Genomic DNA, 12032 nt, shown 5'->3' on the forward strand with positions numbered 1-12032 from the left:
TATGTTGTAAGCCGCCTTGAGTATCCGTCGGGGTAGAGAAAGGCGGGATATAAATGAGGTAAATAAATAAATATTTTTTTTAAAAAATGGTTGTTTTTGTTTTACAATATGTAATTTTCCCTGTTTGCTGCTTCTCACATTCCATGTTCCTATTATGCATCTTGTGCAGCTTTGGTCTTCTTTCTCACCTTTGAGCATATCAGTATCTGAATGCTCTTTGAGTTTGAGTCCAACTGAATCATTAGCCACAACTCCATTTGTACTTTTCTGCTCTTCCACCTTAATTGAACCTCCCAACCTGGGAGTCTGTCTTATACTATCTTCTACACCATATTAATGCCCATTTGCTATGGATGATTCTTTCTTTCCTGGAATCTCACTGCAAACACGCAGCCAATAATCCATGGATAGGTATCAGACTTTAAGTAGCACTCTTTCAGAAGGTTTGTTTAATCCTTACTTTAGACTCCCGCCCCTAACTGTAATTAAATCTAAACACCTGCAACTGCATTTACCTGTATCACTTTTCCTTCTGTTTTTTGTGTTTGACTTTTATTATGTTATTTTGCACTGCTTATTTTATTTTGTTACTTTATGTATTTTGTTGTGATGTAACTCTGTTGTTTTGTATTTTATTTTGCTGCATTGTATGTTTTGGGTTTGGCCTCATGTTAGCCGCCCAAGTCCCCTTCGAGGAGATCATGGCGGGGTATAAATAAAGATTATTATTATTACTACTACTACTGTACTTTGATACCATTGCATATTCCTTCCCTTCTGCATTTTTGTTGTTTCTTCCATAATCATAATTTAGACTGTAAATTCTTTGGGGGCAAGAGTTTGTCTTTTTACATATGAGATTTAGACCCAGCCATTATGAATAAAACAGATGGTCCTTGGCAGCATAGGGCAAGGATAGTGTAGACCGGTCTTCCAATGCATTACAATGAGGAAAGCATTGCAGCTGAATTGTATACCATGGTTAAGAAGAATTTATGCAAATTCATTTTCCTGTTGCTATATTCAGTGCCCTTGTGAGCAATGGGCTGACATGACAGAATTTTGCGTAGTGTAGAAAGATAATTTTTCTCCATCTGTAATAATTCTGGGAAACAGAGTCAAACATAGAAACTGAATGGTGGCAAATGCAGGGCAAATTACATTTTGTTTCACATGACACATATTTATAATATGAGTTGTCTTCCTAAAACATGCAATAGGTACTTTACAAGTTGATAGTTTATAAGGAGGTAAGACGAAGTCACGGAGGAGAAAGGACTAACTGCCAAATTAAAAGAAGTATACTTCAGAATATCAGTTGCTTGTAGTAGTAGGAGACAGCTATTTTACTTACATTCTGCTTGTTGACTTGTCATATCCTTCTGATTGGTTATTATGCAAAGGAGGATGTTGAAGTAGATAGGCTTTGTCCTAATCCTAATCCAATGGCTATTTTATATTCAGATTTGGTGTAGACTACAGTTTCTTGATTAGAAGAACCTATAGTTGGCTGAAGAATCTTTGGTCTTCCCATTGTTTTGGCCTTTAGTTCCTACCAGCCACACACAGTATGCTCAATGACAAGAGAGCAAGAGTGGTAGGCAAAGAGAAACAGAAAAAATAGGGAAGGCCAAAGTTTCCCCTCTCCTTTATAAATTATCAGACTGAAAAGTGGGCAATAGTCTTTTTTAAAATCCCAGAGTTCCTGTGGTTGTTGCTGGCATTTTCCATCCACAAATGTGGACTAGATGTAGAGGAAGAAACATTTGGATCTTAAGTTTGGCAGAAACCAAAAGTTTCCACTGCTGATGGGTTTTATACCAGAATACATGTGTATTATTCTTTGGTTTCTAAAGTTCAGACCTACCTTGGGTATTTTTTTGTTTGTAAACATGATATAAATATATAAAAGAATTAATCATAAATGTAGAGCTTAAAAATCATGGGAAGAGAAATAAAACCACAAAAGTAGCTGTCACTTGCATACAATTTACAGACGTACCATCCATATATTGTAATAATATGTAAATAGAGATGAGATAACTAGAAAAATATGAAGATTTAAATAGAGGAAACTGAAAGACATCTATAAGTCATCTGGTCTTTCAAAACCAACAGGAGATTATGGTGTTATTGTACACATATGTCCCTATCTACTTTGGCTCCAGGCTGTCTGAAAGCTGCATTGCTTCATATAAACTATCCCTAGATTTTGAGATCTATAGGAGAATCCCATCTCTTGGTTTCAAACACCTTCAATGAGCTGTTTGACACAGACATAAGAGAAGACCTAATTGGTGTCTGCAACCATGTTACAGAAATCCCTTCTATGGGAGGTTGGTTAGCATCCTTGCTGTTAGCAAATAAAGCAACCCTCTCACAACTGATTTCCTATTCAGAGGTTTTAGAACAGATGTACTGAACTTGCCAATATTTTGACTATTAATTTCTTGTAATTATTAAAATAGTGTGGATTGGTGTTTGATACAGTATGTAATAAGTTTTGATAGGTATTTGAATATGTATAATTTCCTGTGTTTTGTTAGAACTTTAAAAATTACCTGGAAGCTGTGTCATAAGCTGTCTTACATTATCATAGAATCATAGAGTTGGAAGAGACCTCACGGGCCATCCAGTCCAACCCCCTGCCAAGAAGCAGAAATATTGCATTCAAAGCACCCCTGACAGATGGCCATCCAGCCTCTGTTTAAAAGCTTCCAAAGAAGGAGCCTCCATCACACTCCGGGGCAGAGAGTTCCACTGGGGGAATGATAGAATGTTATATTCTATCATTCCCCCAGTGGAACTCTCAAATAAATAAAGAAATCAAACAAATCACTTTGCTGTGCTAGTCTTTAAAAGTTTTAATTTTAAATTTTTCTTGCAGTCCTAAAAGAAGCACTGAAAAACGCAATCGTGAACAAGAGAATAAGTACATTGAAGAGCTTGCAGAACTGATTTTTGCTAATTTTAATGATATTGACAACTTTAACTTCAAACCTGACAAATGTGCAATCTTGAAAGAAACTGTGAAGCAGATTCGTCAAATAAAAGAACAAGGTAAGGAAAATATTTTATTTTTGTTTACATCTCCTGTTGTCCACCCCTCCCCCATTTCAAATAAACATGAGATGACAGATTCAGTTACTTTAGTATCTCATGTTTGAAATTATTCCTAACAATATAATTTGCTTAAAACATAGATTTCGTACTTTTCAAATACTATGCTGGACTTATTGAACAAAAATAACAAACAAGTGTAAAAGCAACAATGTCTATGCTTTCAAATAAATGGAATGAAAGTTCTTGAAACAACTTTGAGATGTTGGGGATCACATTATACTCCCTGTGTAGATGAGGCCTTGGAAGCCTCTGTCCACTGCTCTTCTGACTGAGGGCCCTTCCACACAGTCAATAAATCCAGAATATCAAGGCAGATAATCCAAAATATCTGCTTTGAACTGGATTATCTGAGGGCCCTTCCACACAGCCATATAACCCAGAATACCAAAGCAGATAATCTACAACATTTGCTTTGAACTGGATTATCTGAATCCACACTGCCATATAATCCAGTTCAATGTGGATTTTATACAGCATTGTGGAAGGTGCCTCAGTTTTCTTTACATCATCACATTGAACTGTTATTAGTACCAAGAAGGATACAGGTAGACATGTAGTGTTATAATAAGGGCTGTTGTTGCAAATGTGTAGCTGTTCTCATGTTGTATGCATTTTGGGTCTCCATAGAAGTGTCATCACAAATTTACCACCATACCCTTTGACTACTTCATGCTTCTAGCCCACAAATACATATGCTACAGTAAATCTGTTTGTGTTTATGACAAGATGACCCCTCTTCTGAATTCCACAGAACTTGCATTATAATCAGTATGTTTGAGGGGAGCCGGGATATCAGCCAAGAGTTCTCAGGAAAGAGCTATGATGATATTCCCTCAGAAGAGGAAAATAATTTTTAAAGCATTATTTTTTAAAAAATAAATAAATAAACCACAGTTACTGCCACCTTTCAGAAGTGAACTCATCCAGGCCTCTTAAAAAATAGTCACACCACAAAATTATTCCGTCACGTGCACTACCTGTAAATGTGAAGGTTAGGTGTATTTCTGGTAATATGTGCTATTCTAGGAATAAGACACAACTTGCTTGATAATATAGTATCTAGAATGGAGATTTTGTCACAGTTAGATTTCTAATCTAGTATGTTTAATCCATTTTATTTTAATTATTAAATGGGGCATGTAACATACTTTGAAGAGTACATCATGATGCTGAATAAACACGGTGTAACAAAACGGTAGCTCTGATGTTGTAGCTGTAGTTACAGCATTAAATCCTTGCTTGGAAAATTAGCATTAAGGTAGGAAGGCTATATCAACTTGCTTTGTTTTGATTTACACCTTGAAATACATATATCAGTATAGTTCCTTGCAACAGGTTTGCCACCCAGACTTCAGATATCAGACACTACATTACTTTCTTGTTAGTCCAAAGCCTGCTGATGGGGATCAATGATCAGCATGTTAAACATGCAGCAGTGTGCTGCCTGTTATCAAGATGGTGATGAAAAATCTAGCCGTTAATGATCACTTTAGAGGTGTCAAGTTTCATTTTCAGATTTGGCTTATGCACCAAGCACTGAATTATTTTAACCACTGTGTTAATGACATATGTGAAATTGACAAAGAAAAGAAGATGAGTGGTAATTGCGCAAATCTAAGTGTACACTTTCAGATCTGAGATATCTCATTGAATTATTTTTCCAGTGCTGCACATACTTAAGAGGGGTAATTATGCATTCCCGATGCTTAGAACCTGTTTGAGAGAATATTGTGTTTATGTGACAGTAATATGAGGGAGACAACTAGAGAGAATAATTCCATAATATTCCAGGACTCAAGCACCACTTTACGTTAGCTTCAGCCACTCAGCCCCATTGCATATCAGTTTCTGTTAATGTGTTCTTTCCGGAATCATAGAATCATTGAGTTCGAAGAGACCTTGTGGACCATCCAGTCCAACCCCTTGCCAAGAAGCATAACACTAAAGAGTGAAATATCTAATGGTCATGTGAATTTGTATGCTAGGATCACTTTGTGTGTCTTAATCTTCGATGTCCCCATCTCCACTGACCATTTGATGCAGTTCAAAGCTAGCAGCCAGACAACAAACTCTCCCAAAATGCGCAAAATAAAGCCCTAATGTGCATCACTGCTATATGTTTTGTGTAACTGGTTCAAGGATTTCCTATGTAATCTATTTCCATGATTTCCTATGTAATCATATGCACAACGAAACAACTTACTTCAATACCAGTTTGAAACTGCATTAAATGGTCAGTGTAGATGAGGCCTATGCCCTGGCTTGTTCTTAAAACAGCAAGAAATTTCCAATTGTTAATGAGGATAATAATAATTCTGTAAGAAACTAGTCAGGTGCCTTTGGTGCCCATATAAACATTCGAAATATATTTATATTTCCCCTCCCAGAACAACATTCCCTTTGCTGTGTCTGCACATTGTTTTTGTGTCACTAAAAGAGTGGGCCATCCACTTAGTCCCGTAATTCTGAAATATATTGTTAGTATCTTGTTTTAGGAGCAGATTTATGCTGCCACTTGAGCAATTGAAGTATTACACCTTCTTAAAATGCAACATAGGAAAGGTTTATGTGTCTTCCTTTCAAAGGAAGGGGCAGGAATTCAAAGAACCCAAAATGACTTAGCAGTACTGGACTTTCCTGGAACAAGACATGTGAGCTCTTCCTATTTAAAGACACCTAGTGACTATCAGGAGCATGGGCAAGATTAAGTAGAATCTTCAACATGTTTACTCTGAAATAAATTCCACTGAATTAAGTAAAGTGTTAAATATAATTTACAAAGTTGTCCTCAAGATGCCAAGCCCAGCATTTCTAGTAGGGAATATAAGTCCACTTTATTATACTTTGCGTAATCAAACACTCAGTGTGTCAATATAAACATTGTGCAAATTGTTTTCTATGCACAGCATTGCTTTATCCAAATTGCTTCAGGATTCCAGTGACATGACCAATGCAAAGGAAAAAGTCAAAATTGCACTTTTACATATATAGAGTCAGATTTTGTTTTCAACTTTCAAGCCAATGCCTTTTTTTTAAAAGTTCTGAAACATCTTGCTGTTAAAGGAGGTAACGCAGCAATAGAACCAGTGTACTGTACAAAAGCAGTGTAGCTGTCCCTATTTACTTAGATTCCATCAGCAACAGGCAGATTTAATAGCATTGAGAATCCATAGTATTGGCAATGGTCTTGAGTTAAATATCCAGTTAGGTTGACAAGCTTCCTTGTCCTAATAATTACTAATTTGCAAAATGTAGTCCTTTTCTGGCACTGGTAGAACGAAATGTTTGTTTTTACAGCTAGCACAGTAAAGTGAAATAATGTGGCTTTACAAAACACTGAGGTTTTTATGTGGTTGCATAACTCAGAGATTGTTTGTCATTTTGGTTACTTGAACAGTGTTTGTGGGAATTTTAACGCATTTGTTAGGAGAGAGTTTAGCAAAAAGTGTGATCTTAGGGGCCTCTTAATGTAAAGGTTTTCAAAGGTCATGTGGAACATGAAAGTAAGTAATGTTGGTGTAATGTTATTCCATGATGTCACAAGGAATGTTCTTGCAAAGTTGCAATATTTTGTTTGATTTAATATACGAGAGTACAGCACACTAAACAGTTTGCAACCCTGACCAGATGTATAAAAGGTTATCCATGTTGGTTATTAGTGTTGGTCATTAAAATTTAAAAGTACAGTAGAGTCTTACTTATCCAACCTTCACACATCCAATATTCTGTATTATCCAACGCAGTTTGCCTTCCGCCCGGGTCCACAGCTGTTTCGATACATTGCAATGTTTTGGTGCTGAAGTCGTAAATACAGTAATTACTATATAACGTTACCTTGTATTGAACTGCTTTTCTGTAGATTTGTTGTAAAACCTGATGTTTTGGTCGTTAATTTGTAAAATCATAATGTAATTTAACATTTAATAGGCTTTTCCTTAATCCCTCTTTATTATCCAATGTTTTCGCTTATCCAGCATCCTGCCGGCCCATTTATGTTGGATAAGCAAGACTTTGCTGTAGCACTAAAACATCTTTACTGAAATTTTGTGGACCATAACTGAAAAATTACTTTGTCTGTTTTATGGCGCTCTGATTCTAGACAGACATCCCCTTTTCACCCTAAATTAAGACATAACCACAAAATAAGCCGTAGCACTATTTCTAAGCATTTGCACAATATAAGCCATACCCCGAAAATAAGACATAGTAATAGGCGTGGGTATGCAGCATACAGGGTCGGCTCTCCCTGTCAGGTCCTGGTCGTTCTATGCGTGCTGCAAGCTGAGGCATAGAGGGAGACATAGAAAATGAAAGTAAAAGTCTTCTTAGTGAAGTGAGGAGCAGAACGCTCTGCTTTGGATATTGTGTGTCCTCAGGGGGAAGAAGTAAAGCTGTGGCTGCCATTTTACTCAGCACTGTCAGTCTCTCTCACCCCTCCACAAACACCAGTAAAGCTGCTGCTCCCCAGCACTGACCAGCAACAGTCTGTGAGTCTCTCTCACCTCACACAAACACCAGAGGATAGGAGAAAAGCTTCAGCAAGCAGTCTGCTACTCAGCCCAGAGACATTATCCCTATAAATGCAGATTGTTGTATCATAAAATAAAATACAAATAAGACATTCCCTGAAAATAAGCCATAGTGTGTCTTCTTGAGAAAAAATAAATAGAAGACAGTGTCTTATTTTCAGGGAAACATGGTAGCTCAGCAAACACTTTGCTTTTCCCTTTGTAAATGACTTCGGTTTTGTGAGAGCTAAGATAGTGTAGTCGATACCATTTTTCTCATGAATCCAGAACTCTCACACATGTTCCTCCTGTAATATAGTGTTATGCAGGGAGATAATATCTAAAGTTACCAGTGTATCATTATAATTAATGTTATACAATCCCATGTAATTATTTATAGAATGCCTTATATAAACATGAATCATTATATTGAGTTCATGCTTAGATTATATGTTTATTATCTGGCAAGAAAACATTGGAAAACTGACATAATTTCATAAAAGGATTAATGTTGGAATTGAAAATATTAAATTTGAGATGACTAAAGATTACCAGAATATTACAGTTTTTGCTGGGGTTTTTTCTGTAGTCTCTAAATCCATTCATATCAACTTCCCAGAAATATGAGCACCTAGTTTTACAGCAGCTCCTAGAATGAATTTAGATTAGATCAAAGTGAATAGTTGGAACCATGGGCCTGTTTTCCAGTCATCTTAAAATGACCTCGTAAATATTCTTGATAAGAAAAAGAATGGATACAGTACGTTTTTTTTCCTGATTTTGGGAAATCTGGAATGTGTCATTATAGAAAAATGACACATTGAAAGCCAGTCACATGTTGGTTTCCTTCAGTTTCTATTTATTTTCCTTTCAGGAAAAAGAAAAGCATGTCACACCATAGAACATCATGGTTGTTTTGCAAAGGAGGCTGATTCTGTAATGCAATGCTATCTTGACTCAAATTGAGAAAATACTTTGTTTAGGTAGCATTGGAATCACTTTTATTAAGCTGCCATGAGTCTTGTTCTGGGGGAAAAAGAGGGAGGGAGGGAGGGTTTAATTTATTCAGAGAGTGAGAGATGTTTTCTTCTTTAGAGGTCAAGTCATAAGATTTTGATTTAATGCAGATGTAAAGTTGGGGGGGGGGGTTACCCATGATTTGAACCCTTACGATTTACATACCTACCCATGATTTTCATATTTGGACCCTTATTATTTACAATCATGAATCATGTTTATGAGGCTGCCATGAGTTTTGTATTGTGGGGAAAGGACAAGGAATGAAGGAAGGGAATGCTTTAATGCAGAAGCAAAACTGTTTTTTTCTGGGGGGTTTTTCCTGTTACCCACAGTTTGCAAATTTGGACCCTTACAATTTACATACCTTCCAATCACATTCACCCCTTATGCATTTCCTCTCCCATTCCTTGTCCCATTAAGCATGACAACCCATTGTATCTGTACTCATTCTGGCCGTTGTTTATGCTAGCCAAGGGTCTTCGTGTAAACATTTAAATAAATCAGTTTGCAAATGCTTATTTTGACAAAATCAGCATTAATCCTGTCTAAACTAAGTACAGGTTAAGTATCCCTTATCCAGAAATCCAAAATATTTGGTGATCCAAAATGCAGAATTATTTATGTGAGTGACTGCGGTACTTACAGGTATCTTTTGTTTTTTGATGGATCACTGTATACAAAGATGGTTCCATGCACAAAAGTATGAAAAATTTTGTGTATTAAATTACCTTCAGGCTATTAAACATAAATTAGTGTTGTGTTATTTTATGTAAACTTGCTATGTTCTAATGCGTTTCAGGTTTCTATGTTGAAATACATACTGTATTTTAAAGAGTGGTGCCTCCATCACAAGTAAATAGCAACTAGACAGGATGTATTATTTCCATGGGTTGATGGACTTACTTAGGAGTCTGTTGTCTCAAGGGAGAGAGAGGCATTCAGAGGTCGACACAGTTCTGCAAATAAACAAGGCAAGGAAGGCAAAATCAGAGCTTTGGGGTGAATGAATCAATTCCCAGCTCTGATTAATCTGCTTCTGCACTAATTTTCCTTAGCAGTGATAAAACCGAAACTAAGTCTGCTTTCTGTGTTCAGCTGTCAAATGGGGAGATAAAGGAAATGGGGCTGGCTGTGTGGTATTGATGGTACTTTGGGATTGGCTCATACGGCTGTCCTTCTTCGTGGATTATGAGAAGCTTTCATTTGCTGACAAGGGGAGTGTGTGCTAGGGAAGGGAGTAAAGCAGATCTTCACTCTTAAGGCTGATCTCAGTGAGTAAACAAGCTGGCAAATAGTGCAGCTGTGCTTTTTAAATATGCACTGCAGGAGATTTCAGCTAGCTGATGATATATCGTGCATTAATGTTGAAAAGATAAACACATTTGGAGAGTGCAGGAAGGGCCTTGTGTTTTTATGTTGGCAGAATGCTTCCTAATGAATAAGAATGTGTTGCTGGCTTCACAGAGCCATATGGCAGCTTTTCTAATTTTAGTTCAGTGCAGATGCATAATTCTCCCTTGTTTTACCTCCTAAAACCTTTCTGTGGCGATATCTATCTCTTCTATAATATTTTAATTTTCAGCAATAAATGTGCCGGTTGCTCTAATGGCCTTTTTACTCTGCAAAGGTATTCTGTAAAATACAGCTGAGACCATTCTTTATTTCTTGGTTTCCTGAATAAAAAGGAGATGCCTTGGGATAGCATAGTGTTGCTGACAAGCCTTAGCAATGGAATGACAGTCTAATACTTTTATACCTTCATTGGATTTTTTTTTTCAAAATCTTGTGTGAAAGACTGTCAGTTCCCTGCTGCTTAAAATATTCGATAACCTATTGGAGTTTATCAGAACTTCCCAAAGGTTTAAATATTACAAATAAGAAGATTTTGAAAGATGTTGCTGAATGTTTAACAAAAAATAAGAGTAACTAAATACTGGTGGCCTCAGCCAAGCATCTTACGTATCTAGAATTACTACCTTGTGGAGTTTTGTTTATATTTGAAAGATTGGTTAGCTTCAATGCTTGTAAATTTTATTCTATGTTGTTGCAGCCCAGCCATTTTTTATTTTAAATATTATAAAACTATAGTCTTGTTTTACGAAAATACAAATTATTCCAGCTACTAGAGTGCCATGATAGCTATTGGAGTGCTACAACTTGGATATTGTTTTAAATTAAACTAGTGTTTGTTTTCATCGGTATTAATTAGGCATGTGTGATCCATGGTTCTAAAGTACTTGCAAAACTAGGTGGTGGTGGTGCTTTGTTTTTAAAGTGTTTCTAAAGTTTTGGTGGTGAAAAATTCAAACTTTAACAAAACTTTCAGAATTTCATTATAAATGGCAGTTCCTAATTGGTTCTGTCATTTTAAAAAAACATAGCAAAAGTTTATTGCACTGCAAAAACTTTGTCTTTGTGCAAGAGACATCACCCTATAGCACATTTTGGTTTGTTGAGTCTCTACCAATTTAACCAAGTTTCTGCCTCAAAAATAAAGTTTCTGGAGTAAAGCCCACACAATGAAACAGGAAATAACACTTTCAAACCAAGAACAGGTTTTCTTTAATATTAAAAAAAAGTTTTATTAAAACTTCGAAAATTTGCTAGAAATCAATGGCTAAGTCAAACATGTTAGAGTTCTGAAATTTTCACCACCAAAACTTTAGAAACACTTTAGGAACAAAGCATCAGCACCCCCTAGTTTTGTAAGTACTTTAGAACCATTTAGAACCATCGATCACACATGCCTAGACTCAAACTGTAGATAACATGACTCAAACTGTAGATAACATGAAAGATGTAGCTAAAAGCGGTGTCCTTTTTTATACTCCAAAATAATCCCATGGGATGGAAGTTAAGCCTTTGCCACCCACTGTAGTCCTTATTCAGAATGCCTTTTTAAAAGTTTGTTTTGGTCTATGAAAACAGTGTTTCTTTAGCAATGAATATATGTGATGGCACGCCTGAGCCTTTGGGAAAACTATATTGTCTGGCTTTACTTAGGGGCTATCTGATACCTTCTATTAAGATTAAGACCCTTAGCAGACAGAGGCACTTCAAGCAAAGTGAAAAGATAATCAAATGACTTTACAGAAACAAGATATATAAAGGGTTAACTCCACCCAGGACTATCATAAGGTAACTTAAAACAATACACTACAAAAGAAGATTTTGCTGGCTCCAGACATCCCTCTGGGGTCTTTGAAAGTCTCTCTTGCCTATGATGCCAAGCAATGGTTATATACCAACTTAATCGTCTTTCCTGTGAAGCTTAAGCTGGCCAAAAGCTTCTGTTGTCCTTTGGATTGATGGTATAAAATACTGTTAAATGCCTGTTTGGATTGCTAGGCCTAGGATTCCAAACAATATCCAAGCCTCTAT

At 36.4% G+C, this 12032-nt stretch overlaps 1 protein-coding gene across 8 annotated transcripts in view; it reads left to right on the top strand.

The window, feature by feature from the left end:
• The window catches only part of NCOA2 (nuclear receptor coactivator 2), a 168339-nt gene that overhangs the window by 111349 nt on the left and 44958 nt on the right, over window positions 1-12032 (top strand). For 7 of the 8 annotated variants that reach the window (XM_060775448.2, XM_060775454.2, XM_060775453.2 and 4 more), the window contains one exon: window positions 2888-3060. In XM_060775448.2, the coding sequence (XP_060631431.2) occupies window positions 2888-3060 (173 nt within the window). Of the gene's footprint in view, window positions 1-2887; window positions 3061-9902; window positions 9923-12032 lie in introns of those variants that run through there. The other variant, XM_067467400.1, reaches the window with a different exon arrangement.

Source organism: Anolis sagrei, chromosome 4, assembly GCF_037176765.1.
Source record: "Anolis sagrei isolate rAnoSag1 chromosome 4, rAnoSag1.mat, whole genome shotgun sequence".
NCBI classification, from domain to species: Eukaryota; Metazoa; Chordata; class Lepidosauria; order Squamata; family Dactyloidae; genus Anolis; species Anolis sagrei.